We start from the raw sequence: 27,851 nt of genomic DNA on the forward strand, positions 1-27,851 counted from the left end.
AGAGTTAAAATAATCAAGTAAATTAGGTCGAATAAAATAGTGAAAAATTTATTTATTAACGACTTGAAAAATACACAATTACATTTATTTATTCCTTCATTAAATTAATAAATTAATAAATTAATTAATTAATTGATTAATATCAATTGTTTAAGAAAATTTGAGGTAGACTCTCCGTATCGAACGTTTTTTATTTTTACATAATTATTATAATTATAAACTTGAATAATTTAACACGTGTAATTACTATTTCAAAGTTACTTAATAACACTGATTAAATATTTAAATTTTAATTAACACGTACATGCAAATCTCCAACAAATGAGTCCTTATTATTATTCACCATCTGCAATCTCATTATGTTGTTTGATATTTATATACTATCTTCACTCAATTTATTAATTTCGGCATCTAATCTTCACCATACCATCATATCACGCACACGAATTAAGAAATAAACACGCTAGCTACCTTTCTATTCTACAAATATTTTTAGCTGATTTCTTATAACTTCTCAGGCTCGGGCTATCTCTATTTAGTCTTGTCAACTTGGCAGATTGAGTTATTTGTTTACCAGTAACTTCTAAAAAATCATCTCCAGTCAAATGACACGAACTCGGCTTCACTGGACGTAGAATGGGACTCAAAGAGCGACGACCTCGCTGTTTTATTGTTGGTGACTCAATCGATCTGTTTCAAAAAATATATATACTTTTTTTTATTCTAAATTGAGAAGGTAGAGATACCCCGTAGTTGAACAGTTTTCACCCTGTAGTAAAACGTATTCAACCCCACTTTAAATAAATAAAAAAATATATGTATAAGTTAACATAAGTGTTTCCAATGAAAATATCAACAATTATGAATCTATGCGCAAAAAAATCACGATACAAAACCTTTAATTATTTTTAACTACGCTGATCTTTTGATATAAAATTTATTCAAGTTGCCGTAAGTAGTACTAATCACAATGCTGATTATTAGTGCCATTAGCTAGTTAAAATTAAAGTATTCCCAAAATTTTACTTTTACAAAATAAATAATTTTTTACTTTGAATTATTTTAAATTGTCGCATTAATCACCAACCAAATTGTGACATAATTGTATTAACATAGTTTATATCTATGAAACGTAATTAAACCACATTGTTTACAATTGCACCATTACTCTGTAGACTATTAAACTACTGCTGTGATTAGAAAATACATAAGGACCAAAACTTGAACATGCGACGCCAACTTGTTTAAGTTCTGGGAACAACTTTGAAAATTGAGAGATGTTAAATGTTTTAAGGTAGTTATCATTGTACAATTTGTCAAAAAATTAGAGATACATTAGAGAAACACATACAGTATTTCTGCCCGACTCCGTAGACTTACGCTTTTTCAAAAATTGTCGAATTTTAATCCGTTATTTATAAATAATTAGACGGTCAAAATTTTTTTTTAAAAGTCACAACAAATACATTAAAAGACTGTCAGTTTTTTTTAAGTTTTTTTTATAACTAAGAAACTGATACAGAGCTGCAGAGAGCGTATGCAATCAATGTTAAATATCCAATTTTTAATTGAATTCATTTCGGGTTATAAATGGCCAATCGGCTTCAAATTTTTAGAGTAATTGTATCATCATATCCTTAATAAGTAATACAAAAAAATTTAGAATTTTCTGACGTGAATTATTATTGGTAATAAATATTTAAATAAATTTTTTACAGTGTTCTATCATTCGAAACGAATTGTACTACTATAAATTATTCATCTAATCAATATAAATAATGATAATTACCTATTTTTACTACTAGGCAAACGTGAGGGATCAATAGGAGCAAGTCGTAAATTTTTGGGCCACGCCGGACTTACTGACGACTGCCAAGCCGAATGTCTTTGAGGCAATCTTGTCGGTGATTTACGATACGAATAATTTAATTTCGACGCTGAGTTCATGTTTCTATTAAAACCTAAAAAAAAAAAAAAAAAAAAAAAAAAAAATAAGAACAAATAAATAATAATTAATCTAAAGCTTACAAATAAACACATATTCAAATTTAACTAAATTTCGCAATCTAATTTTAAACTTAAATTATTTACAATACCATTACTTAAAAAAATTATAATATTTACAATATCAAAACGACTATTGTTTTAAATAAAATTATTTACTATAATTAACAAAAAAAAAAAAAAAACCAATCACCTTGTGGCGTCGAAAGCTCTAAAAGATGTCCAGCATACTTAATAGGAGTAGTTTTTAACGTGCAAAAACTTTCGCGCGTAGTAACAGCGAAAGGCACTGGACTAACGACTATTTTGTTGTTAAAAACCGTACCGAGTTTATTTCTACCATGCTTGGCATCCGTTCTGTCGGGATCCTCATCGTCATCATCCTCTTCCTCATCCTCATCGTCGACATCATAGTCATAATCAACAATACTGTAATCAGCGTCTTTGGCATTTCTAAGTGCTCTTAAAGCCGTGTCAGTACGTTCAGTCAATTCGAACGATTCAAATAAATTGGCACTACTTTTTCTACTATTACTTTTACTACTTTTAGATACATTTAACCGTCTACCACTGTACGTTGGCGCTGGTGTTATTCTCAATACTTGATCTAAATTCTCCAGTGGCTTTTTATCAACTGATTTACTGTCATCGTTGTTATTTTCGTTGGCGATATTATCCTCATCTATTTCTTTTTCTAGCTCTATCATAATATACTCTAGTAGTCTATCTAATATTTGTTCGCTTTTTATTTGGATCAAATGTTCTTCCTCTGGACTCAATTCCTGAAAATATCATACTTTATTAACATGATTATAAATTTTGAACAATATGATAAACTAATAAAATTTAGCGATTGTAACCATTTTATATTTTTGTTTCTTTTTTAAAAATTGTCTATTTTTTTCGGTACTATTCAAAGTTTGATAATATATTATTTGAGATTTTTAACTTTCTCGTATTTTTTTAATTTTTTGGATTTAAGGGGCACAAATAGTGTGACAGCCTAAAAAAAGGCAATTTTTGGGAATTAAAAAAAAAAAAAAACTACTGAATCAATTATTTAAAAATTTTAATGGTATATTTATACATATTTTGAGAATACACAGTAAAATTTTTGAAGAAAAATATTAAATATTTAAAAAAGCTGCTAAAAAAAAGGTCCTCCACTGCTGGAGTGATTCCGGCCTTCTCCGTAGATAAAATATAAAAAAAAAAATTCTCGTTAAACTAGAAGATATTGCCTGTAAAATGACCCACGGTCGAAAAAAAATATCAAAAACTGACAACATGGCGGCGTTTTTAAAAAAAAAGTTGAATTTTAACCGAAATTTTGGTCGTTTTTGGCCTACCAAAATTCGATTTTTGATCAGACCAAAAAAATGGAGGCTCATTGTATGTAGAACTATATACAGAATATGGTGAAAAAAATTTGATAGTGATCGGATCATTTGCCTCCGAGTTAAAAAAAAAATTTATACTCTAAAATAGTAGACAAAAAATTTTTAAGAAAAAAACGTTAAATTGCTTTTTTAAAGAAAAAAAACTGTTTTTTTATCTTCTAATTTTTCAAAATAAATTTCTAAATATGAATATTATCTTTCAATTAAAAGTTAATAATTTTAATTATTTTAATTTTAAAATAAAAAAATAAAAAATTACAAAATTTTAAATAACAAAAACTAGAAGAAAGATTCCCAATAAAAAACAACTACCTCAACTTTTTCAGCAACCTCCAAACTCTCAACTTCTTCTTCCTCTTCATCTTCATCCTTACGCTCAATATTCTTCCCCACGACCCTGTAATGCGGAATCTGGGACCGCCACTGCACACACTCATCCATAACAGTCCCCAGCTTCACCTCATCGTCTTCTTTGTACAAAGTCCTCTCCACAGTGGCCCAAAGCTTTAAAACTTTCTTCGTAGCAGCCTCTTCAATATCTTCCGGCCAAGAAGACGAGGTCGCTCTGCTGTTTACGTCCCAAGGGGACCCTGATTCTGGCCATTTTTTGCTTTTGGCGGTCTCCAGGTAGCTTATAACTTCATTTCTGCTACTCACTGTCATCTTCGAAGGTTTATCCTTCAATCTAAAATACCAAACTTCGATCATTTTTAACCCCTTCATAAAACTAACTTTTATTGATATATTTAAATACAACAAAAATACAATACTCACATTGATTTTTTCCTTGACATTTCATTCTGCGGTTCCCATGAGTTTAAACAATAAATGCATAAATAAATAAATTCATTAGTTTATTGAGGTTAAACTATTTACGTTTATATTGACGTTGTCCAGAGTCTAGAGACTGTTTTATTGATTAATTCAACTTGTTTATGTCCATGCTCTTAAAAACTATTTACCTGAAATTTTTTAACATAAAAACACCGTTAATTTAATAAGTACGTAAGTCAGTCAGTATGTAAGTAAGTAAATAAACAATCAAAATAATTGAGGGAAAAAAAATGAATAAAAAAAAAATTGTTAGAGGTTGAAGCTCTGATGTTTTTGTTCCGATTGTTTCGAGCCGACTGAATTCTGTCGGCTGACATGGACACCCGGTGAAATAAATGTGCTTTTATCCGTTCTATTGAGCCTGCGCTTTTTCGACATTTTATATCAATATATATAAATCTACATATTATTTTATATTTGTTATAATAATTTGTAAATTTTAATTTAACCAATTTTTGATAATTTTTTAGAATTTATGTAACAAATAAATTATGGCAAAAAAAATAACATTAAAGTTAGCTGTCATTTCACAATTTTGTAATTTTTTTTTAACAAATAAATTTGCTCCAAAAAATTATTTTTTAAAAATTGCATTTGTAGTTTTTGAAAATTTTTAGATGTCAATTTTTTTTATAAATTTTTTTTTGTCATAATTTATTTGTTACAAAAATTTTTAAAATTATCAATTATCTGCTCAGTTAATAACATTAAAATTATCTGTCATTTCACAATTGTTTTAATTATTTTTAACAAATAAATTTGCTCCAAAAAATTATTTTAAAAAAATTGCATTTGTAGTTTTTTTTAAATTTCTAAATTTTTATAATAAATAAATTATGGCAAAAAAAAATTATTTGTTATAAAAATTCTTAAAATTATCAACTATCTGCTCAGTAAATTTTCAATTAAAATAAATTTAGCAGATATTTAATAATTTACTAATTTTTAGAATTTTTTTTTACAAATAAATTATGGCAAAAAACAGTAGGAAAAAAATGAAATTTAGAAATTTAAAAAAATTAAAAATCCAATTTTTTTAAAATCATTTTTTGGAACTACTTTTTTTATTAAATAAAATTTAAAAATTCTCTAATGACTGCAAACTTTAGTCATTAATTTTCATCAAAAAAAAAAAAGTTAGAAAAAAAAATTAACATGTAGAAATGTAAAAAAATGAAAAATGCAATTTTTTTTAAATAATTTTTTGAAGTAAATTTTTTTGGTAAAAAAAATTAAAAAATTATCAAGTAACTGCTAACTTTAATGTCATATACATTTACTTTTACACTGCGAATCCACTTGTAATAAATAAAGTTAAAAAAAAGAGAATAAATAAAGAAAGAGTGAAGACTTAAATTTTATGTGGGTGTATCTGTGAATTAACCAAGGGCATCTTATTTAAAACTTTTAACTTTAGTTTGTTTATCTGATAATTGCACTTACGTATAATACAAGCATTATGTTATTTAAATTATAGAGATCAGTTAACGGTGTTGCATGTGTGATACCTGATAAAAATTCAACATTGCTTGACCTTGATATTTGTTTGTAGTTTTTTAGTGTTTTTATAAGATTTTGCGATCCGAGCTTTTAATTACCCTCCACAACCCTACAATTCCTATTAAAACATATAGTATGTTATATACGTTTAAATTTATTTACTGTATCTAGGCTCCATCTTGAAGAGTGTTTGGAACTTACAATTTACAATCAGATGGTGTGCTTGTTGATGTTTTGATAGTATCTCGCTATATATTACGTTTAATTGTTTTGTCAATAAAATTTTTTAGTTTTATATTTAATAATATTCTTTTTTAAAGTTTAATTTTTATTGAGTGAATAACAATAATTGTTATTATTATTATTATGGCCAACGAAGAAGGATATGAACAGGTAAATTTATTTCTAACCTCAAATTTCCATGTTTTTATATCAAATGAAAATTAATTTAGCATATATTTAATAATTTTAAACATTTTATAACAAATTAATTATGGCAAAAAAAATTAGAAAAAAAATTTGAAATTTAGAAATTTTTAAAAATAAAAAAATGCAATTTAGAATTTTTTTTTGACAAATAAATTATAACAAGAAAAATTTATTTAAAAAATTCCATCTTTAGAAGATTTAAAAAAATATAAATGTAATTTTTTAAAAATATTTTTTTTTTTTTTTTTTGATAAAAATCAAAAAATTGTCAAATGTCTGCTAAATTTAGTGTCATTTATTTTTTAACAAGTATGTTATTATAAGAAAAATTTCACTAGTGGAAATTAAAAATACTGTGAAATCATTTTTTTTTTTTTTTTTTTTTTTTTTTTTAATATTTTCTCATCATCAATTTATTTGTTAAATAATATTAAAAAATTGTAAGGTGTCTGCTGATTTTACTATCATCACCTGGTGATGAAAATCTAAATGAAAATTAATTTAATAATTTTCAAAATTTTTTTAACCAATAAATTATGACAAAAAATGAGAAAAAAAATTGACATATAGAAATTTAAAAAAAATAAAAAATGATCAAGTGTCTACTAACTTTTAAATCATAAAATCTTAACTTAAAATTCAATAATTAATAATAAAATTACTTACAGTTCGAAGATGAAGAGGCTGACGTCCCAATCGGGACTTTACCAAGCGGTCGCAAGCGCTTGTTCTCAAAAGAATTACGCTGTATGATGTACGGATTTGGCGATGATCAAAATCCTTACACTGAGAGTGTAGACTTGTTGGAAGACCTGGTTATTGAATACGTAACCGAAACAACACAGCGGGCGATGGAAATTGGACGTACCGGACGTGTCCAAGTTGAAGACATTGTCTTTTTAGGTATCAACAAATTATTCAACTATTTTTAGTTGTAGTAATTTACAATTATTTGAATTCTGAGATTTGATTTTTTATACTGGATAAATAGTGAAAATGAATAACAATAATAATAAATAAATAAAATTTCAGTTAGAAAAGATCAAAGGAAGTACGCCCGTGTGAAAGATCTGCTGACAATGAACGAAGAATTAAAGAAAGCTCGAAAAGCGTTTGATGAAGTTAAATACGCAGGTACTGTTAATCAATAAATAATAAGTTATTGTCCACTTATTCTTATTTAACGCTGCCAAGTACATTTCATCGCATGTACACGACTTATTACACCTTTTGTTTCATTTTATGTATTTAATTATAATGTAATGATTTATTTTTAAGCAAAATTGTATTTTTATTGGAATGTGCAATATAAAAAATATTCAATGCATTTCCATTGCAGCAATGCAGAAAAAAAATTTTTTTTTTTTTAATTACTTTTATTATTTTTAATAATAAAATAATTATTTTTATTTAATTATTAAAAAAAATATTTACATATCGCATGTTTATTCTCAGCAACTACAATCTGTACATGAATGCATGATTGGCATGTTACTTCATGCATTTATTTCACGTCTGAAAAGTAATTATATTATTATTTTTATTTTATTAGTATTGAATATTACTTTGATTCTTATAAATTTAAATATAAATATTATATTCAGTTACTTACAATAATATATCATCAATCGCGTTTTTCGATGACAGAATAACGTCGTTTACTCCAATACCCTGATAAGAAGAACCGCAAATCGCTAAAGACATTCCATGGGCAATTATGTAATCATGAATGCGTTTCATACGTGCGTCGTGTCCGACTATTTGCTGGGGGATACAATCTTTCAAAATTGATACATCAACATGCACTGGATCTTGTTTTAATTTTAATATATCACGCAATTGTTCTATTGCTGTGGATAGTAAGTATTCTTCTGTTGGATTCTTTCCGAAATATTGGTCAAACCACGCACCGCCCATCATTGCTGTTAATACCTGTAATTATATTATAATATAATTTAATTATAAATAAAAAATAACACTAGTTTAAAAGTAATTAAATTTATAAGCAAATTTACTCTGAAACTTTTTTAATTCACAAATTTTTGCCATTAATTTAACCAAAAATTTTTTTGTTTAAGGTAAAAGCCCCAATTATTGACAGGGGTCTAAATATTGACACCCTAAATTATTTTTAAATATATTTAATTATCTGTAATAAGAATAACTATTATATAAATTTTTATTAAATTCTAATTAATTAAAAAATTGAAAAAAATTACTCTCAGTTCAAAAAAATTAAATATTAATTATTAAAAAAAAAATAAAGTTTACAACTTTAAAAAAAAAAAAAGTTTTAAAATTTTTAAAAACATTACTTGAGATATTACCACAAAAAAAATTCAACGATATTGATTTTTAATTGCTTAAAAAAAATAAAATCATAACTTCATTTCTTATATGTCAATAATTGGAGCTTTTATCTTAATACAAAAACAATTTAATAAAAAATAATAATAAAATAAATACCGTTGATTTCTCCGAACGAACACAAGAATCAAAAATAACACCTAGCAGCGGTAAGTTCTGGTTAGGTGGGACCAAGAATCCAAAAGCTTCAATCGGCGCAACTTTATCATTAAACTCAAAATTAATGACAGCGACCGTAACAGAAGGTATCGCTTCCAACTCCTGGGCCAGCTCTGGATGCTGTTTCTTCACGAGCTCAGCAAGATTTCGAGCTGGAAGACTAGAAACAACTTTATCGAACTTATGAAGCTTACCATCAACCTCGACATCAACATTTTTATCCCCGAAGGTCAAATTAGTGCACTTCTTCAGCTGGATATCGACCTTGTCAGCCAAATGATCAACCAGAGCACCAGGTAAAGTTTCCATGCCATCAGCGAGGGTCCACACTGCCCACTTTTCTTTCTCTGCTAGCAACGCTAATCTGGAAGGGCCCTTGTTGGTCCTACCTAGCAGCATATCATTTTGTTCTTCCTGCTTTCGCTTGTCAATGGCCTCCTGTAGCTTGTTAGTCTTCAACATCCCCCTAAAAACTCCACCATACTTCTGCTCAGCCTCGAACAGCGAACGCATCAGGAATTTCACGCTTATTTTTTTAGCGTCTCCTGCGGCTATTCCGCAGACCATTGGACTGATCATGTAGTCCGCTACATCCTGGCTGATCCTCCTTTTGACGAAACTGTACATATCCTCGTCCTCTTTTTCGACTTTTGGAGCTTTGAACTCGTGCCACAGTGACATGATCAGCGGGCGTTTAAATGGTGGCTTGGTGGAAAATAAATCCAGGAACGAACTTGGAAGCACGTGGAGCTTTTTGTCGGCATAAATCAGTCGGTTTTTCGATGTAGGGTGTGTCTGAGGTATTTTTATCAGCTGATCTCCTAAATTTAGCTCTTCGACCATACGGAGAGTGTTCTTACCGCCTGCTCCAAAGGGTCGCACTGTGCGAGGACCTTTTTCGAAGGTCGCTCCTGTAGGCGATCGATTGGTTCGTATCCATCCGCCGAGCCGCTCACTTGCTTCGAAAAGGGTCAAAACACCTAATCTTGGGTTTTCTAAGGCGTAAAACGCTGCTGATAAGCCGCCTATCCCACCGCCTAGAATTGCTGTCATTTTTTAGCTAAAAAAAAAAAAAAAAAAAAAATAATTGTTAAGAAAATTAAAAATTACATCTTACTAGCAACCTTGCAGTCACTATGTGATTGCTGTGACTCGTGAAATATAAGTAAATAAAATTTTGCTTTATTAAATAATGACTCTTGTTAAATTGCACTGTACTTTCTTAATTAATGACGTTTTTAACATTTTTTTATACATGTATGGTTATAACTTTAAAAAGTTGATTTATTAATAAAGTATAAAATTATATCAAACGTCAAATTTGGAATAAACATTTTTAATAAAATATATAATAATTTATTTAATAAAGTTTTTTCTATGTAATTAGTAAAAAAATTCAGATCTACAATCTAAGTACATAATTAAAGAGTAAAAATATAAAATACCTGTCAAAATATATGCACAATAAAAAATATCAATCCGAGTAATTATTTATGAACTATAATTGTTTAAATAATAATGAATACACATGCTCACTTTATGTTGTTATTCGGCAAATATTTTGTTAAAAATGCTTTTAGTTGCAGATGGTAACAATTTCCTTAGAAATCGCTAGGTGGAGTTAAATTAACGTTCTAAAATTCCATATTAATGTTTAAATTTCAAAATTTTTACTTGAAATTACATAAATTAGCCAAAAACTAAAATAAGGCAGCAAAAATCAATAAGGTTAAGTATCCAGTACTTAAACACTGCAAAAAATGGGATCAACATTTGAGAAAATTAGTGATTAATAATCATATTTAGTATAATTTAAAATAAATGCTCACTTATTTTTTCTAATACTGTATAAGGAACGAAGGCAACTTCTCCATGGCCGCTTGTCAAGCATCTACAAGTTTAAACATTGACATTTAATTGTTTGTTAATTAGAGTGTGACTGATAAGGCACGGGAAAAAGACATACGAAAGAGCTCCTTTACTGCCACTAAAATCTTCCGCTTGGGTAGGCTGACATCTAGTCGCTTCTTTGGTCTGATCGTCTTGGGACTCCATGTCTCCAACGCACTGCTGACAAAGAGGTGACGTCTTAGAAGCACCTGGTGCACAAGATCCGCTAAAGAACTCCCCGAGTCCTTCCTCTGAGATTATTAGACCGGCTTTTTTCAATACTTGGACGGGTGCCAACCACCCGGCGAAATCGTTCTTATAAAATGTGTGACATGATTTTTTGTCTTTCAGATCAGCTTTAGTTGAAGAAAATTATTATTAAATAAAGAATAAATATAATTAACTAAATTTATTTAAAAAATAGATTAATTATAATTACCTAATTTGTTAATTGAACTATCTTTCTTAACAGCGGCAACCGCTGGACGTTCACTGAATTTAGTTGAACCATTTCCATAATTTTCCAAGCTCTCTTGATATTGAATTTTAGACACATTTGATAATTTTTGTACCTTTTATAACAACTTAATTATAGCAAGAGAAATTTGTTTAAAAAAATCAAAATTTAGAAGCTCAAAAAATTTTTGATTACAATTTGTAAAGAAAAATCAAAAAATTTTTCAAGTACTTGCTAATTTTAGTGTCATTAATTATTTTAGCTCTTGTAAAATTAATACAATTTATCAAACTATTAAATTTTATTTTATTTTTAAAATTATTTTCTTCAAAAAAAAAAAAAAAAAATCTCCGTTTACCCCTGTATAGATTCTTTTCAGTAAATCATTTAATTTATTTGAAGGTTCAATAATTTTGAGAATTGCTTAATCCTATTTGTACACAATACTCATAAGTATTTCTTCTTGTCATTGTTTAAAAATTCCAAAGTGATTATACTATAGTACGTTCAAAAAGACCATAGCTATTGTTAGTACTTGCTAGTCAGTTGTATCTAGTCCTTTCTTCAAGAGAGTCCCTCAAATTATTAATTGCTGTTATACTTAAAAAATAAAATTGCAGAATCATTTTTAGTTTATAAAATCAGATGAAATAATAAATTACCAATTGTTGAAGATGCTTCGCGATAGAAAATTAGTAAACGCGCCTCAAAAGAGGACTTGGTCAGTACCAAAATCGGTTGACAAGGAAAATTCCGAACCAGCTGCTCTTCAGGAAAAAAAATCACTTGGAGCAATTCCCAAGCAGTTTAATCAAACATCTGTTAAAAAAGCGCGTCCGCGATTGGTCAGCATTGAAAATGTCACTGAAAAAATTGTTACAAAAAATTTTTTAGTCACTCAGGATGTTGTAAATTTATCTCCAACGTTAAAAGCAGCCGGAATATTCCAAGATTCGCGTTTTGCCATATATAATACGGAAAAAGGAACTACGGTGATAACAAGCAAGAAAGAGAAGAAATGTAAACCAACTAGCGAGAAAAATTACTTGAAAGTTGATTCCGGTGACTTAAAACTTGAAGAAAAAACTTGTGATTTGGTTGAAGCTCGGAGCGAGAGGAAAAATCCCAAGGTTTCATTGCCGAAGAAAGTTCAAATCAAAGAAGAACCAAATTCTATTTTCCCGGAGGTTTTCGGTGACGGAGATTTGGCTGCGGGTTACAGCTATGAGAAAACTCCGGCAAAATTCCCGCTGAAGGTCGATGAGTTGTCGCAAAAAAGTAAGTTCAGGGTTGTTAAACACTTTTTCTCGGATGTAGAGCAGAACGAAAGTTCAGAAAAAGTCAAGAAAGTTTTAAAACGGCGTATTTCTGAAAAAATGTTGAAAAATCTGGCGCATTTTGAAGTTGATGGTGAAAAAGGAGTAAAGAATACGGTTAAAAGTACTGTTGTTATTTTGCCCGTCAAACGAATCCAAGAATTGAAGGATCAGGATAAAAAATTAAAAGAAACTCCAGATGATACTAGGGGATTTTTACCACCTCTAGAGAATGTAAGATTTTTTTTTAATTTACTACAAATTTACTTAAATCGGGAGACTTCTAACTTTTTTTTTGGACATTTTTAACTTTCCAAGTGAAAATTTATAAAAAATAGCAACCTTGCAGTCACTGTGTGACTGCTGTGACTTGTGAACTATGAATAATTAAAATTTTGCTTTATTAAATAATGACTGTTGTTAAATTGCACTGTACTTACTTAACTATTGATGTTTTTAAAGATCTAAGTTCATCCCGATGTTACACTCATCAAGAGCTTTCGTTTGAGTTCCCACATGCATTTTTGATATATTTTTCATATATACATATATATAATATATAAAATATATGAAAAATTGATGTGGGTACTCAAAAGAAAGGTCTCGATGAGTATAATGTCAGGGTGAGCTTATATCTTTAAAAATATTATTAGTTGACAAGATATAATGTAATTTCTTAATTATTGACATTTTTTAAAATATAAACTCATTTAGATGTTACACTCATCAAGAGCTTTCGTTTGAGTGAAAAAAATATTTTTTTATAATAACTTTCAATACAAAAATTCTAAAAATTTGTAGATGTCGGCTAACTTAATTTCCGTTGAAAACTTTAACTTCAATTGTTGATTTTAAATTAATTTTTCAATTAAATATTGCTATTAATTATCGTCTTACTGTTTTGTTATTGTTGCAGGTAAAAAAATTGAGACGTGAAGTTTCGAAAGATATATCCTTAAATCATAAAAAAAAAGTAGTCAATCCTTCTTTTTACAGTAGCGTTTCCATAGAATACGCCAAAGAACATCTTAAATTTTTCGAGGAAAAAGAATATAACCGTCAATCAGTTTTGTCCACTACCCGACGATTAAACATCTCATCGACTCAACGCCAGGTACTCGTAAGAAATTTGATAAATATAAACAGACATTTTAATTATCCAGGATTCCTCACTTACAACGCAGTTCGCTTATTGGATGACGTATTATCACTTTCGCTAAATGTTCCAGTGGAAAAGTTACAATTATTTCAGCTCACCTCACTGTGGATCGTGTTGAAAAAAGATCACGTTTTTCATCGTGTTCCTCTGAGTGACAAAATAGCTCAGTTGTCAAATGGAGCCTTTAGTAAAAAAGAGATCGTTCAATGTGAGCGTGAAATCTTAAATCTCCTAAATTTTGAAATATCGTACACGGATGTAGCGTCAACAGTGAATCTTTGCATTTTGTCGGATCCCAAGCTCTTCAATATCAATCCCGATGATATTTATGTAATGTACTATTTCTCGGGTTATATGATTGATGTCTCATTGTTTAATGAGGAACTAATGAAGGTGTCTGCAATGTTACTGGCATCGACAATCGCCGATTTATCAGTAGTGATGAATATGTCTACGATTTCGTCAATCGCTGATATTTCAATTGATAATTGGACACCTAGTTATGGAAAATGCTTCCCTGAGAAGGATAGAGTACGGGTTCGCTCCATGATCATATGTCAAATATTGAAGTCCTTCGAGTCAGGCACCATGGAATCGGTTGTTTACTCGAAGTACAAGCGGTCTCGTTACGGGGCAGTATCAAAATTTCTAGTCTTGAAATTAGAGAAATTAATATGATTAAAATTTTTTACAATATTATTAGTACAAATATTGTTTGCAAAAGTCATCAGTTTTTTTAATTTCATCATCAAGTATTAGATTAACAAATTAGTTCAATTTTTTAATATGTATTGATAATAACTGTTGGCTGATAACATTTGTTATATTTATCAATTTTCCATATCGAAAATAATTTTAATATTTATAACCAAAATTATTACTAAGTTTTATAAATTAAAAAAAAAAAAAATTTATTAATAGTAAGTAAGGCATTCTGATAAGAGAAATAGTTTATAAATTTTTCTTATCATAGAGAGAAGGTAGAAAAAATTTTTTTTATTTATTTATTTGAAATTTTTTGCATGTTTTTGAATAAGTGCGAAAATAAAAAAATTTATTTATTAAATTGAGAAAATTCTCATGTTGAAAATATTTTTATAGAATTATTTAATAATTTTTTTTACTGAGGAATCAGTTTATTATTAGAAAAAAATGATTCGAGTATTATATAATTACTTTTATTGTAAAAACTAAAAATTATACAACAATTTTGTAAAATTCGTATTGAAAAACATTAAAAAGAAAATATGTTTATCTAGTAAATAATTGAGTTTTTTTAATTAAAAATTACTTATAGAAATACACTTAAATTAAATGGCTCCAAAAGTTTGTTCCGTAGAAGCCCATTGGTCCCAGTGATCCCAGGAACTGTCAACAGAGACGAGCCCAATGGCGTCATCTTTGAAGAGGACATTTTTGTGGCCACCCCAAGCACCAAAAAGTTGAAGAAGATCTGGTCGCTTTGAATACAAACTGGTAGCAGTAAGAACACCATGAGTCAGTTCCTCCAGGACGTTGTCAGGTTTGCCCGCGTGACTGACAATAACACGCGGTGGTTCGTATCCTAAATTACAATCTTGGTATTGGTCGATTGAAGATACTCCTCCGTTTGGACAAAGTAGCATCAAGTCAGAGATTTTGATATCTGAAGTATTATCATGCTCTAAAAATAATTCAATCAAATTAAAAAATTTCATATAATAACAATTACGAGTATTTATATAAATTAGTGATTAATAATCATATTTAGTATAATTTAAAATAAATGCTCACTTATTTTTTCTAATACTGTATAAGGAACGAAGGCAACGTCTCCATGGCCGCTTATCAAGCATCTACAAGTTTAAACATTGACATTTAATTGTTTGTTAATTAGAGTGTGACTGATAAGGCACGGGAAAAAGACATACGAAAGAGCTCCTTTACTGCCACTAAAATCTTCCGCTTGGGTAGGCTGACATCTAGTCGCTTCTTTGGTCTGATCGTCTTGGGACTCCATGTCTCCAACGCACTGCTGACAAAGAGGTGACGTCTTAGAAGCACCTGGTGCACAAGATCCGCTAAAGAACTCCCCGAGTCCTTCCTCTGAGGTTATTAGACCGGCTTTTTTCAATACTTGGACGGGTGCCAACCACCCAGCGAAATCGTTCTTATAAAATGTGTGACATGATTTTTTGTCTTTCAGATCAGCTTTAGTTGAAGAAAATTATTATTAAATAAAGAATAAATATAATTAACTAAATTTATTTAAAAAATAGATTAATTATAAATACCTAATTTGTTAATTGAACTATCTTTTTTAACAACGGCAACCGCTGGACGTTCACTGAATTTAGTTGAACCATTTCCATAATTTTCTGCAATTATTGGCTTGACATTAAATTCTTCAATGGCTTTTTTCACAGCACCACCAGTCAAGATAACTAATTCAGCCCCTTCATCCCTCAGAGTTGTCAAACATGCTTCTTGATCTTTTTCAAGTTTACAATCTAATCTCGGTCTTGCATCTCTGTAAAATTAAACAATTAAAAATTTCCCATGTTATTATTATTATTATAGATTCAAAATTATACTAACCGAGAATGAGCAGCCTTAGCAAGTGCGTGACATTTAGCCAAACTTTCATCACTCCATACACACCAACGCGCGTCTCTTTCAGGGGCTCCAGAATTTCTCTCAATAACATCCAAGTACTTAGAGTTTTCTAAATGTTGTTCCGGGCTTATTTTATCCGAAATAATGGGAACTGTTTTTTCGTCGAGCAGCAACAAGTCTTTCCACCAATCAGCTTTTTCTTCTTCACCCAAAGTTCCTAGTTTTTCTATTTCCTAAAAAGTGTAAAGTAGAAAAATTGTAACTAAAAAAAATGTTAATTTTTTTTCTCATACAACTACTTCTACAATAAAATTAATTTTAAACTTTAAATTAGAAAAAATTATAGAATTGGAATCAATAGGCCACAAAATTTTGCTTATTCTCTTAATAATATAGATTGCAAGTGCGAATTTTTGAATTTCTTTTTTTAATCATTATTTGATAGAAAAATTCAACAATTTGTCAGATTTTTATTAATTTTAGGATTATAAAAAATGTAATAAAATAATAAAAATACCTTTTGCACTGAAGTAATGTCACTGACTTGTCCATTAGTCATGTATCCTTGCCAAGGTCTGGCAGCCCAAGTGCACGGTTTGGTGTGAGCATCAATAGGCACCTTAGTACCGTCAGGACAGAAGTATGCGAAATCGCTTGGATTTTCATTTGTTGGAACTGCTGGAGACTTACCAACTGGCAGACCGAAGAATCGTTTTACATAAATAACTTTGGTGAACGCCACCTGACCGCCATTGTGGGCCAAACAACGTAACGCGCCTTCGTATCCAGAAAATTTATCCGGATAGTCGCATTTTACTGGATCTTCACACAGCTCGCACATATTGCTGTATTTTTCCTCTAATTAAAATGTGAATAAATTAATTTAATGGATAACAATTGAAAAAATCAGAAACTTACTCAATTTTTTGTTAATTGCCGGGTCCGGTGACCATTTCCCGACGAGACAGCCTCTGCTGAACAGAGTTGAAAGAGCACGAATTTCATTTTCACGCGCCGAGTACTCTGGATCATTAATGTTAGCAAGTACGCCCATTGCTGTTAATTTAGTTATCGGAATTTTGTAGCCCACGTTTCGCCCGACCCCAGTGTGACAGGAGTTTAATCCTCGGAAGCTTTGAGGGTCAAATATTTCAAGATCCTTATGGATAACTGCTACTGCTTCGTATCTGTATGGTTCATCTGGTTCTTCTTTCGTACGGATCTAAAACCATTTAGATGAAATTAAAAAAAAAAATAAATTATTTCCTTGGAAAGTTGTTTAAAGATTTTTGTGGTTAATGCCCGAAAAAAAAAATTTTTATACATCCATATGGCTCCCGGGACCCATCTCGGATGCCATAAGAATCGTGTAGAAATGCAAAAAAAAAATTTTTTCTTCAAACTAAAAATTTTTTTGGACTCAGAAAAATAATAGAATTTTTATTATTTAACATTTCTCCACATTTCGGACAAAACTACGTTGATTCCCGAAAAAAAATTTTTTTTACAACCTTATGGCTTTTTACCGGGACTTTTTGCCAGTATACGCCCTTATGGCATCTGGAACGCGACATAATATATATAAATATATAAAAAATTGATGTGGGTACTCAAATGAAAGGTCTTGACAAGTGTAACATCGGGATAAGCTTATATCTTTAAAAATGTTAATAGTTCACGAGATACAAGGTCATTTCTTAATTATATATGTAGAGATAGAGCATTTTCGAATGCAGCCTAAATACTTATCATCATAAATTGACTTTGGGTGAGAATGATATGAAACCATGAAAAGGCACTATTCTAGGTCAAGACTTTTATATAAATACACTGGCCACAAAATTTTGGTTATTTTCTGAATAATATAGATGATGATTATTATTATTATTGTTATTGTTTAGAATTTGAATAAAAATTACCTGTTCAATAACATTATATCCAGGATCAGATGCAAAGTTATTTTTAGCTGCAAGATACATGTCTTCAGGATCGACCGCAACTACGTCAGCTTCTTTTTTACCAACTTTTTCCACACATTCGTATCTATCACGTCCAGTAATACAAGAAACGGGGATTCCCTTGGCTGCTGAGTCCTTCATCATGTTTACACAGTCTTTCCAATAAATTTCCGGTACGCACATTGTAACTGTGTTTTTTTTTTTTTTTTTTTCCAAAAATAAAAATAAATTAGTATAAAATATACAACAATATTTTGGTTTATAAATAAAATCACAAATTACATTTAAAAAAAAAAAAAAAAAAAAAAAAAAAAAAAGTTTTGTGAAATTGTCTTCACTTGAAGAAATATCAAATTGTACGTCATTAAATTATTTATAAAAAACTTTACGGACATATTAATTAATTATTGAATGATATTAAATCAAAAAATTATAATATAGTTTAAAAAAAAATTAATTTTTTACAACTTACAGACAGGAGCTGTGGTATCACCGGGTACGCTCGCGAAAAATCCCAAAAGGGCAACAAAAGTGATGCCCATTCTCCCCATTTTTAGCACGAAGTAAAAGTTATTTTGAAGTTTATTAATGCGACTCCTTTGCAGGATCTTCTCAAATGTGCATCTGCGGTCCTTTTATATCTGCTGCAGCCACGAAACTGAGTAGTGGGAGACAAAACAAAGATTAACATTTCTGTTGTCAACATCCCCACGCTTGTTTTCATATTTATAATCTGTAATCGTGTATTTTATTACATGTCAACTGATCCAAGTCGGGAATTCCCGGTGTTATTTTTACTTTAATTATCAGAGTACTTTTTTAGCTTAATTAATTAAGTTCAATTATGGTATTTATTTTTTTATTGTCAAAATTCAATTTTCATCCAAATTATCTATTTAAACGTGTCAAAATTTCAATAAAAACTTACAAGTTTGGAAAAAATAAAATTAGTTAAAAAAATTTTATATACAAACTAATACTTTATTCATTAAATATTTTTAATATTTTTAAATTTTGAGTGCTACAAATTTTATTCGAAAATAAAATTTTTTAAATTAAAATCTAAGTTTTTTTTTTTTTGTAAGTTATATAATAATACTACTACAAAAAAGAATGTATTCAGAAACGTGAGTTAGTAATTTACAAATCAAAATAAATTCAATAAAAAGCGTATGAATTATTCTTTATACAATATGATAATTGTAGTTGTTGTCGCGAATTATTACAGGGCAAATAAACTGTGCAAGATTGCTGAAGGAAATTAGATTTAGAATACCTACAAATAGACCTTATTCTCCATTCTACTTGCCGGGAGTTAAAACCAATTTGCAATGTCCGCACCAGTGTATAGACTGATGCATGCTGGAAATTTATTTTATGAGTATGATAATGAAATAGACTTGTTGATGTTATTGCAAATTCTATATATTAATTTGATAATTATTAAAAGTTAATTTTCTATATTGGCCGCCAACAATTTAATTTATTATCGTAAATAAATATTGTAGTATAATATGTACTAAATTCTATGTCATTTGTGCAATTATTGTAAAGGAACTCTGTAATTGGCTTAAAGCTGTTGAGTTAATTATTCTTTAAATAAATAAATAAATTAAAATTATCAGTCAGTAAAAAAAAAAATCAGATATTAATCCCTTTAATTTTCGTGTCTTCTTCGTGTCTTCATTAATTTTTACCAGAAGCTGTTCTTAAAATTTTACTGATAGAGTAATAAAACAATAATACGACAAAGAGGAAAAATGAAGAAAAATAAAATAAAAATGTAAAACGATAACCTAGAGACCGACATTACTACTTAAAAGAATTAAATTTCTTTACGATAACATTACACTCAAAGTTACATAATAGTGCAGCATTTTCCTTATAGATTATGAAACTTAACATTACAATAAATAATCGTAATCATTTTTTCCTCAATCTTAGAGTGGGATAGGTTTTCAATCTAAGAATCTCGAGCTGTGATCTCAGCGTCAATAAATCGTCATAATTATTCTGCACTCTAGTAATCAGTCGATTTTTCTTCATGATAGCCTTCAATTTGACCCTCTGGTGCTTAAAATCTTTAACTCTAGCGTCTTCGTTGCAGCGGATCGTTAATTTGCAGGTAGCTAGCTTTATCTCCTGGATCTTAGTGTTTACGGAGGTGTTGAGCTTCTGCCAGTTATCGAGCTGGCTCTTAATATCGATCAGCTTTGTTTTTTTCCCCTCTAGTATTCTGGTGAAATGCTGAAACGAGTTTCGCAGATATAACAACTCAAATTGTCCTTGAGACATTGAGACTCGCGCTTGACTTGCTTTTAAATAAAATAAAATACAAATAAAAATAAAAAAAAAAGTTTATAATACGAGAATAAAATAGATTGTCAATGTATATCTCCTCTATAAAGGAAAAGGAAACAAAAGTATCAACAAGAGATGAAGGTATAAATATAAATATAAATATCCATGTAAATTGCTGATAAATGTTGTTTTTTTCTAGTTTACCTTCTTGGTAGACATGACGCTTCTCTCCCAGATATCAACGTCCTTCTCTGACCCAGGAGTATGCAAATGACGCATCAGATACTTTTGTATTTCTTTCGTGACCTGAAAATTTTATTTATTCTATTGTTACTTTTATTATCATTTTTTTTTTTAAGTTTTAAAAATTATTAATTTAGGTTTTGAAAAAAAAAAAAAAAAAAAAAAAAAAACGAGTGGAAATTTTTTGTGATTGAAATTAAAAATAAGAAAATTAATGACTTGAAAAAAATTTGATGATAAATAAAAGTGTAAACTTTCTCTGGTGTACTCAATAATTTCCACCCGCAATAAAATAAAATAAGACTCTTATTTTTAACCACTTTGAGTTAAAAAAATATAAACCTTAACATCTTGAAGAACTCTTAACTCTTCTTTCATATCTTGTAGCGTAATTTTGAGGCAGCTATGACACCACTCCTTCCAATTAATAGTTTTGCGAAAAACAATAGTCTGGTTCATGGCTTCAAGTTTGTTACGCCCGGCCTCAACAATTGCCGTATTAACTTTAAGCACCTCGTCAAAAGAAACGAGCACCGAGTTTTTAAATTCTCTTGGGTGCCCACACAAATTGGTTTCTATCTGGCCCATTTGCAGGACCAATTGCACCTCCATGTCCCTCATAACATCCTCGTTTTTTTTCTTTCCACTTTCCATCATGTCTCTCAACTGTGCCACCCGATTTTGCGAGCCCGTTGTTGCTTTCTGATAAGCATTCAACGTTTGTTCGGCTTCTGCCAGCTCTACTGCACAACTTTTTAGCTTGTAGATTAAAAATAAAAATTAGCTATAAATGTTTAATAAAAAAAAAAAGATAAAAATGACAAACCGGTTTACTGACAACAGCAACAAAAACTCACCCTAATTTCGATCTCAACTTTATTCCTCCTCAATTTGCATAGCAGAAACCAATGATTGCTGTCTATTTGACTGGGCAAACTGGTCGGCATGATGTCAAGACTGTTGACGCCTTTCAAGAAATCTAAACAGTTGCGCGGCAAAATATCCGATTTGTCTCCAGTCAAAATGCACCTCGACAATTCCGACAAATACATAATCGAAGTACAGAGGAATTGTCCATTTCTTGGCCGCTTTTTGTAGTGCCTCAACAAATGCTCAACCATAGGCTGTTTCAAGTCCGGAAACTCCCCTCGGAATTTTGACTCCAGCAATTTTTCACGCTTGCTCAAATTTTCGTAGCGCAGCTTTGTTTCATTCAAGACCAACTCCAGCTGCAAAAACTCCTCGGTCTGACTCTTCAATTCTTTGGACGCTGCTAGAAACTCGTTTTCTAAATCATTTAACTCCTTAATGCCCTGTAAACGCAATTGGTGCCTCCTTAACTCCCGCTGTTTCATAAGATTTTCTTGAAGCACCGCTGATTCAATTTTTATGCGCTCGAGGAACAAATTTTCTAGCTTTTCGTCAAAAGATTTCACTCCTTTTTTCAGTAAATCTATCCAAAATTTCAAAGACAATTTAGTATTTAATATTAATTTAATTCTTTTGTAAATTATAATTTATATTGTTCAGAGAATAAGCAAAATTTTGTAGCCAGTGTATTTATATGATAAAATGGGTCTTTATGGTTAAATTTGATATCGCTGGAAAAATCTTGACCTAGAGTAGAATTATTTATTTTATTTTGTACATTTGAATGTGGTTGTATATCAAAAATTAATTTACATAGTTAAGAGACTAAAAAAAATTTAGTAACGGGTATATCTTTATCATAAATTCGGTTTGATACTTTTTAGCGACAGTTATTTATGATTTAAATAATTTTTATAGTTTAATTTGGTATTATCAGAAAGGTTGAGACAAGAATTAGTACTTTTTCACGGTTTTATATATTTTTCCGTGAATCAATTTTTTGTGTTGAGTTTTTAATAGTTTTTTGGTTCTATAAATTTGCTCGGTCATTGATGTCCTTTAAATTATCTGTAATGAGTCCTGTGACAGCATTATTATTTGTAAAATTTATTTAAAAAGTATCCACACTAGGTACAGTGTGATTATAAATACAAAAAATCATCAAGCCAAAGTTTTCTTGTTCATAATTTGTAAATCTTTGCTCTTGCATAGTTTTAATTATATAATTAAATATTTTACCTTGAAGAGAAACAATTTCGTCTTGTAAAATTTTTTTGTACTTCAATCTTTCGTTGTTTAAAATTTTAACATCTTCTTCGTATTTTTTTATTATGAGTAAATCTTCCTCTGAATAATTAATTGAATTTTTTGATAAACATTTTGGTTTGACAATGTCTTTTTTTATTTCATCTTCCCATCTGAAATAAAATTTATTATTGTTTTAATTAAAATTGAAAATCATTGAAGAAAAAACATAAAAAAAAAAAAAATTATTGCTTAGAACAAATCAACCGGAAAGTTTTTTTTTTTTTACTTTAAAAGTATATAGTGTAATATAAGAATTTTCTGACACATGGTGTCCAGATTTCCCGTCAATTCTCTCTCACTCTACCTTGACCTGCTCAAGCCCAGAATTTTACTACTTTATCCCGATCTTTATTTTTTAGTGAGAAATAAAATTCACTTGAGAAAATAACTTTTTTTTCTCAGTCTGGCTTGATCCCTTCAAGTAACTCATGTGATTTTTCTTCCTTAAATATTTTCAAGTAAGTATAAAAAAATTATCAATTTAAAAAAAAAATCTTTTCATTTTTTCTAAATGTTTTTTTTTATCCGAGTATTTGAAAATCTAATTTATTTTTTTTAAACAGGTAAAAATAAAATGTCATATCAATTGTATAGAAATACAACGATAGGAAATGCTTTACAAGATGCTCTCGACATATTGGTATTATCCGAACAACTTACGAATGAACAAGCGTCAAAAATTTTGCTTCAGTTCGACAAAAGTATCAATCGCGTATTAGCAACCACAAACAGGTCGTACGTTTCATTTAAAGCTGGAAAATTGGGTTATTACAGATTCTGTGACAATGTCTGGACATTTAAGCTCAAAGATGTTGAGTTCAGAGGAACTGATGAAGAAGCCACTTTTTATTGCGTTAAAGTAGTCGCCTGCGATGGTAAAAAGCCGGAAAATATTTATACAAATAATGAAAATTTATAAAAAATGTATTTGTAATTTTATGATACTTAATAATATATATATATTAATGATTATTACATACTTTGAGTTGTAATTTATGGAAAAAATATTGAAAATAAAATAATATGTTCTACAAATTCTTATTATTTTTTTAGCAATAAATTTATGATAATATTTTACTCGTGTTTAAATTTTAAAAGCCATGTTTAAAAAAACTACTAAACAATTAACAAACAAACATACCTAACTTCAAGAACTCCCCCCATCATTTCCATCAAAGCTTTTTCCCGAAACAAAGAGACCTGATCTTCAGCCAACCGTAAATTATTCTCATTTTCATGCGGTATGTTTGTTGAATAAGTTATTAACTTATAAATTTCCTTATCGTCAACCTTGACAATAGTATGAGGTTTCTCGGAGTCGCTTAATTCAAGGTGTAACCACGTGTAATCAGTTGAGAACTCTACGTTGAACATCGTTTTCAACTCAGATGAGCAATGCTTCATTCTAGCAATGCGATCCTTTGTTATTTTTATTTCTTGGGACTTAAGCTGTTGCATTCTGGTAAATAAATCGTTGAAAAAGAGCTGCGAAGAAATATTTAATAATTGAATTAATTATATAAAAGTTATAAAGAAATATTTTCATAAATAAAAAAAAAGTATGATAAAACCTTCAATTTCTCTTCGCGAATTTTAATAGAAATTCTCAGTCTAGTTCCTTCAGTATAACTTCCGTTGCGATAAATTTGATTAACTCCAGGAAACGAATTTATCCATCGATGAAACGTGGTTCCACTCATGGAAAATAATTCTTCTTTGTTGTTAGCAATTCTTTCTTCATTCTTTACAGCAGTTGGTTGATTTAATTCTACGTCAATACTGAAAATTTTTTCGAAAATTTAATTTCAAACATAAAAAAATTCGATCATTTGATATTTCAATATTATAATAAAAATAAGTAACTAAAGAAAAAAAAAAAAACCTTGTCATACGAGTTACCAAGTCGATGGAAAATTTGTCCCAACTTCTCTGTTGTAACTCGTCAGAAGAAACCGCAGGAAGCGCGTAATTATCTACTCGAATTTTTCCATCTAAAGAAATTAAAGAGCAAGCTGGAACGAGCATTGAATCCCAGCACATTTTACGTAAATATTCCATCATTTTAATTTGCCCAGAAATTTTCTCTCCAATAGTTTTCTCTAATTCCTCTTGATCTAATTCATTCCGCGTAATTTGTTCGAAGCGCGCTTGAGTATTTAAGTCGAAAGTTTCAGTGGCTAATTTTTTATCTTCAGTTTCTTTTTCATTTTTATCCAGGATGTTTTTCAGCTGAAATATTTTTATAATTATTCAAATAAAAAAAAATTTTAATTACTTATTTGTTGGAACAATTAATAAATTTTTTTTATTAATTAATTTGTAAGTTTTGGAAAATTAAATAAAAGTATATAGAAAACATTTTTTTGTTCAACACTGTATAATATAAATTACTTTTATTTTAAGGCTATTAACATCGGATAATAATTCAGTGCGTTTGACAATCGAGGAATCTTTCTCAGTATTTAATTTTTGTATTTGTATCCATTCGAACCAAGGTAACTCCGATTCAATGTCAAGATCGCTTGATGTTTTTTCAGAGAGAATTTTAAAGGTGTCTACGAAGTTTATATCACGTTCATTCAACTCCAGTTGACTTATTGTTGATAATTGGCTGAAAGATTGAATCGATGTCAATTAGAAAAATTTCCATGACTTATAGCTTTAATTTAGTAATAAATTTTAATAAAAAATAAATTTAATAAAATAAAATTGTTGAAAGAAAAATGAGAAAGTAATAGTTTTAATAGTTAAAGTATAATTTTTAATAGTTAATTCGCAAAATTCATAATTATGGAAAATTTTTTTATCAAAAGATAAATGCATCAATAGCTCACCACAAAAATTTCAGATCAATTCACCCCACCGTTTGTGAGTAATTAATTTTTGAAATAGGTTCTTTTACACATAAACGTATGGAGATTCGATAAAGTTAGTTTGAAATCATTCGTACCGCACGAGTGATGAAACTAGATTTCCATAATTTTCCATAATTATGAATTTTGCAAACCAACTATACTATAAAAGCATAGATAATAAATTACCCTATTTTAGTAGCAATAATATTCCCATTTGTTCCCAAACAAATAACAATGTTACTCGCCGTACAGACAATTGCAAATTTTACGCCTCCGTCATGTCGATGGTGCGAAGAAAACATGCCTGTCAATTGATAAATATTCGCTCTATTACGCATTACCAAAATCCCATCAGCTCCGTACGTCAAAGTAATTGATGAATCCGAGTTGATATTAACGTCTCTCAACTGATGTGACGAGTTAACACACTCCGTCAGCCGTATTGATTTCAAATTATCCTATCAAAAGAAAATCAATCAAGCCTTAGCCCATAAACTTTAAATGTAATAAACTAAAAAATAATGTATACCTCTAGCTTCATATTAACCACGTGTTTGCTCAAATATGGACTCGCGATAATTTCGTTAATATTCGATCCGTAATTTAAATTTTTGAATGCAAAAGGCAGTTCTATTATTCTTTCAACAATTCCCAAAGTTTCAAACATTGATTTCATCTCCATCACGTAGATAATGACACTTTTGCCGATATTAATTTCAGCATGGCCTTTTGTTAATATCAGCAATTTCAGGCGATTGTCATCATTTTCGTGGATCAAAAAATCGGCAATCTAAACGGGAGACATTTATTAGTAATTTTTCAATGAAATTTGCATTTCTAGTACCTCGTATTGAATTTTCAATGACGTCCAAACATTTATTTTAAATGTGTCGAAATTATTAATAAAAAATAACTGCCCATTACTTTTATGAGCGACGGCAAGTACTTGAGCGTCGAATGATAATTTGATTTTATCTAAAGGTTCTTTTGTTAAAAACAATGGTTTTATGGTAATTGGCGCCAGTACATCGATAATGCTGGTGATATTACAGAAGCCATTGTCTGTTGTTGTGATGATTAGTGGTACAAATGGATGAGCGATTGCATTGAGAACTAAAAAAGATGACAAAAATCAAAATTGATTTTTAGATTTTCGAAGAAAAATTTAAAAGAACACTTATTAAAAGTGTTGATACCTTTTCCATAAGATTCCAGAGAAATTGAGGACGTTAAATTTCCAGAATCACTTTCAATAATAACGAGACGATTAAAATCGTCGAGAACAGCACAATGCCTTCCGTTAGGATTGATGGGCATTAAAAATGCATAGGTGGAGCCTTGATGGCAGACCATTTGCATTCGTGGGACATCATCATCCCCGACACTTACTTCCACTATTTCCCCCGCTTCAGTGTGGAATAAAAGACTATCACGATGTGGATTACGAGTCATGAATAGTGGTTGTGATTGCGTTTCTAGCTCCCATACTGGCTTCCATAGGGTGAAATGCTTGCTATGTTCTGATGATTTTCTGTAAAACTGATGGTTTGTCAATCATTTGCTTATACAACCAAAATACATACTATAAATTATCTACGTTTGTAATTCAAAAAATTTTTTGATAAAATTTGTATTGAAACAGAAAATATGTATTGTGTGATTAGAAATATCAAAAAATCGTTAAGCCAAAGTTTTCTTCTTCATAATCCGTAAATCTCAGCAGTCGCTTAGTGACTGCAGGTTGCTAGTATCTAATAATGATAATATATTGTATGCTGATACTGCTATAATAAATAAACAATGTTACCTTTATTTTCGACCGTGAATTAACTACCGCAACTCCACAACGAAAATCAACAATTAACGGTTTAGAAAGCATCGGTACCTCCAATAATGATTCAACAACTTTATATCGTCGTTTTCCGTCGCTTAAAATCAAAAACACGTTGCCTAAATCATCAGCAATCAGCAAATTTCCATCAAACGTCCAAGAAGACGCAACAATTTTCTCAAAAGCATTAAAATTTATATTAATCGCTGATGATGTCAGTAATATTATCTTCGAGCATACACTTACTTCATACACTTTTATTCTTCCGCTATCTCCTCGTTGAGTCAAAAACATCGGCAACGTCATCGAACATCTATTTGTATTCATTACAGATGACATAAGACATAATATATATTGATCTATGATTTGTATTTT

At 29.6% G+C, this 27,851-nt stretch overlaps 6 protein-coding genes and 1 long non-coding RNA gene across 15 annotated transcripts in view; 3 read left to right on the top strand and 4 right to left on the bottom strand.

Annotated features, from left to right (window-relative positions):
* The window catches only part of LOC141524506 (uncharacterized), a 29,992-nt gene extending 27,935 nt beyond the window's left edge, over positions 1-2,057 (top strand). Inside the window, exon 2 of the long non-coding RNA XR_012478713.1 lies at positions 1,806-2,057. This is a non-coding gene — a long non-coding RNA (uncharacterized LOC141524506). The remainder of the gene's footprint in view (positions 1-1,805) is intronic.
* Positions 44-5,925, bottom strand: LOC141524497 (uncharacterized). 3 transcript variants are annotated; one of them, XM_074238434.1, is made up of 6 exons: positions 5,682-5,925; positions 4,179-4,366; positions 3,714-4,089; positions 2,198-2,786; positions 1,790-1,961; positions 44-690 (listed from the first exon to the last, which is right to left on the bottom strand). In XM_074238434.1, the coding sequence occupies exons 2-6, from the start codon at positions 4,196-4,198 to the stop codon at positions 468-470; spliced, it is 1,380 nt and encodes a 459-aa protein (XP_074094535.1). In that variant the 5' UTR covers positions 4,199-4,366; positions 5,682-5,925; the 3' UTR covers positions 44-467. The 3 variants fall into 3 exon arrangements, with proteins under 3 accessions (XP_074094535.1, XP_074094536.1, XP_074094537.1); XM_074238435.1 differs by lacking the exon at positions 5,682-5,925 and having other exon boundaries at positions 4,179-4,204; positions 4,281-4,616; XM_074238436.1 differs by lacking the exon at positions 5,682-5,925 and having other exon boundaries at positions 3,717-4,089; positions 4,179-4,614.
* Positions 5,926-5,953: 28 nt separating this feature from the next.
* Taf13 (TATA-box binding protein associated factor 13) lies at positions 5,954-7,953 on the top strand. Of its 2 annotated transcripts, none has more exons than XM_074238448.1 (4): positions 5,954-6,131; positions 6,836-7,070; positions 7,200-7,301; positions 7,815-7,953. In XM_074238448.1, the coding sequence occupies exons 1-4, from the start codon at positions 6,105-6,107 to the stop codon at positions 7,817-7,819; spliced, it is 369 nt and encodes a 122-aa protein (XP_074094549.1). In that variant the 5' UTR covers positions 5,954-6,104; the 3' UTR covers positions 7,820-7,953. The 2 variants fall into 2 exon arrangements, with proteins under 2 accessions (XP_074094549.1, XP_074094548.1); XM_074238447.1 differs by lacking the exon at positions 7,815-7,953 and adding an exon at positions 7,623-7,668.
* On the bottom strand, positions 7,495-11,250 carry Ppox (protoporphyrinogen oxidase). 4 transcript variants are annotated; one of them, XM_074238430.1, is made up of 7 exons: positions 11,023-11,248; positions 10,660-10,939; positions 10,523-10,584; positions 10,139-10,444; positions 8,634-9,753; positions 7,780-8,099; positions 7,495-7,682 (listed from the first exon to the last, which is right to left on the bottom strand). In XM_074238430.1, exons 5-7 carry the CDS (start codon positions 9,744-9,746, stop codon positions 7,664-7,666), a joined length of 1,452 nt encoding a protein of 483 aa, XP_074094531.1. In that variant the 5' UTR covers positions 9,747-9,753; positions 10,139-10,444; positions 10,523-10,584; positions 10,660-10,939; positions 11,023-11,248; the 3' UTR covers positions 7,495-7,663. The 4 variants fall into 4 exon arrangements, with proteins under 4 accessions (XP_074094531.1, XP_074094533.1, XP_074094534.1 ...); XM_074238432.1 differs by lacking the exon at positions 10,139-10,444 and having other exon boundaries at positions 11,023-11,250; XM_074238433.1 differs by lacking the exons at positions 10,139-10,444; positions 10,523-10,584; positions 10,660-10,939 and having other exon boundaries at positions 11,023-11,250.
* Positions 11,251-11,587: 337 nt separating this feature from the next.
* Positions 11,588-14,546, top strand: LOC141524495 (uncharacterized). Its single transcript, XM_074238429.1, has 2 exons — positions 11,588-12,590; positions 13,273-14,546. The coding sequence occupies exons 1-2, from the start codon at positions 11,715-11,717 to the stop codon at positions 14,191-14,193; spliced, it is 1,797 nt and encodes a 598-aa protein (XP_074094530.1). The 5' UTR covers positions 11,588-11,714; the 3' UTR covers positions 14,194-14,546.
* A 131-nt stretch (positions 14,547-14,677) lies between these two features.
* On the bottom strand, positions 14,678-18,703 carry Tsf1 (transferrin 1). The gene is made up of 9 exons (XM_074238427.1): positions 18,541-18,703; positions 18,030-18,256; positions 17,029-17,332; positions 16,628-16,968; positions 16,093-16,343; positions 15,789-16,024; positions 15,426-15,705; positions 15,289-15,350; positions 14,678-15,178 (listed from the first exon to the last, which is right to left on the bottom strand). Exons 1-9 carry the CDS (start codon positions 18,617-18,619, stop codon positions 14,826-14,828), a joined length of 2,133 nt encoding a protein of 710 aa, XP_074094528.1. The 5' UTR covers positions 18,620-18,703; the 3' UTR covers positions 14,678-14,825.
* A 134-nt stretch (positions 18,704-18,837) lies between these two features.
* The window catches only part of LOC141524493 (cilia- and flagella-associated protein 43), a 35,852-nt gene continuing 26,838 nt past the window's right edge, over positions 18,838-27,851 (bottom strand). For 2 of the 3 annotated variants that reach the window (XM_074238425.1, XM_074238424.1), the window contains 14 exons: positions 27,453-27,789; positions 26,842-27,184; positions 26,490-26,758; positions 26,175-26,435; positions 25,832-26,103; positions 25,182-25,401; positions 24,673-25,019; positions 24,362-24,569; positions 23,932-24,275; positions 22,722-22,900; positions 21,470-22,065; positions 20,955-21,371; positions 20,574-20,675; positions 18,838-20,315 (listed from right to left, as the gene is read on the bottom strand). In XM_074238425.1, the coding sequence (XP_074094526.1) occupies positions 19,992-20,315; positions 20,574-20,675; positions 20,955-21,371; positions 21,470-22,065; positions 22,722-22,900; positions 23,932-24,275; positions 24,362-24,569; positions 24,673-25,019; positions 25,182-25,401; positions 25,832-26,103; positions 26,175-26,435; positions 26,490-26,758; positions 26,842-27,184; positions 27,453-27,789 (4,219 nt within the window). In that variant the 3' untranslated portion in view covers positions 18,838-19,991. Of the gene's footprint in view, positions 20,316-20,573; positions 20,676-20,954; positions 21,372-21,469; positions 22,066-22,721; positions 22,901-23,931; positions 24,276-24,361; positions 24,570-24,672; positions 25,020-25,181; positions 25,402-25,831; positions 26,104-26,174; positions 26,436-26,489; positions 26,759-26,841; positions 27,185-27,452; positions 27,790-27,851 lie in introns of those variants that run through there. The other variant, XM_074238426.1, reaches the window with a different exon arrangement.

The sequence above is a fragment of the Cotesia typhae genome, unplaced genomic scaffold (genome assembly GCF_013202065.1).
Source record: "Cotesia typhae breed Kobodo isofemale line unplaced genomic scaffold, CoteBio_Ctyphae contig_22, whole genome shotgun sequence".
NCBI classification, from domain to species: domain Eukaryota; kingdom Metazoa; phylum Arthropoda; class Insecta; order Hymenoptera; family Braconidae; genus Cotesia; species Cotesia typhae.

Coding starts and splice junctions, on each gene's coding strand:
- Taf13 (XM_074238447.1), top strand. CDS start 6,105: ATGGCCAACGAAGAAGGATATGAACAG. Junction 6,132..6,835: donor ACGAAGAAGGATATGAACAG/GTAAATTTATTT, acceptor AATTACTTACAG/TTCGAAGATGAAGAGGCTGA. Junction 7,302..7,622: donor TGATGAAGTTAAATACGCAG/GTACTGTTAATC, acceptor GTTTATTCTCAG/CAACTACAATCTGTACATGA.
- LOC141524495 (XM_074238429.1), top strand. CDS start 11,715: ATGCTTCGCGATAGAAAATTAGTAAACGCGCCTCAAAAGAGGACTTGG. Junction 12,591..13,272: donor TTTTACCACCTCTAGAGAAT/GTAAGATTTTTT, acceptor TTATTGTTGCAG/GTAAAAAAATTGAGACGTGA.
- Ppox (XM_074238433.1), bottom strand. CDS start 9,746: ATGACAGCAATTCTAGGCGGTGGGATAGGCGGCTTATCAGCAGCGTTT. Junction 8,100..8,633: donor TTCGTTCGGAGAAATCAACG/GTATTTATTTTA, acceptor ATATAATTACAG/GTATTAACAGCAATGATGGG.
- LOC141524497 (XM_074238434.1), bottom strand. CDS start 4,198: ATGTCAAGGAAAAAATCAAT. Junction 2,787..3,713: donor TTGCTGAAAAAGTTGAGGTA/GTTGTTTTTTAT, acceptor TGATATTTTCAG/GAATTGAGTCCAGAGGAAGA. Junction 691..1,789: donor TTGCCTAGTAGTAAAAATAG/GTAATTATCATT, acceptor TTTTTGAAACAG/ATCGATTGAGTCACCAACAA.
- Tsf1 (XM_074238427.1), bottom strand. CDS start 18,619: ATGGGGAGAATGGGCATCACTTTTGTTGCCCTTTTGGGATTTTTCGCG. Junction 16,025..16,092: donor GCTAAGGCTGCTCATTCTCG/GTTAGTATAATT, acceptor TTAATTTTACAG/AGATGCAAGACCGAGATTAG. Junction 15,706..15,788: donor TAGTTCAATTAACAAATTAG/GTATTTATAATT, acceptor CTTCAACTAAAG/CTGATCTGAAAGACAAAAAA.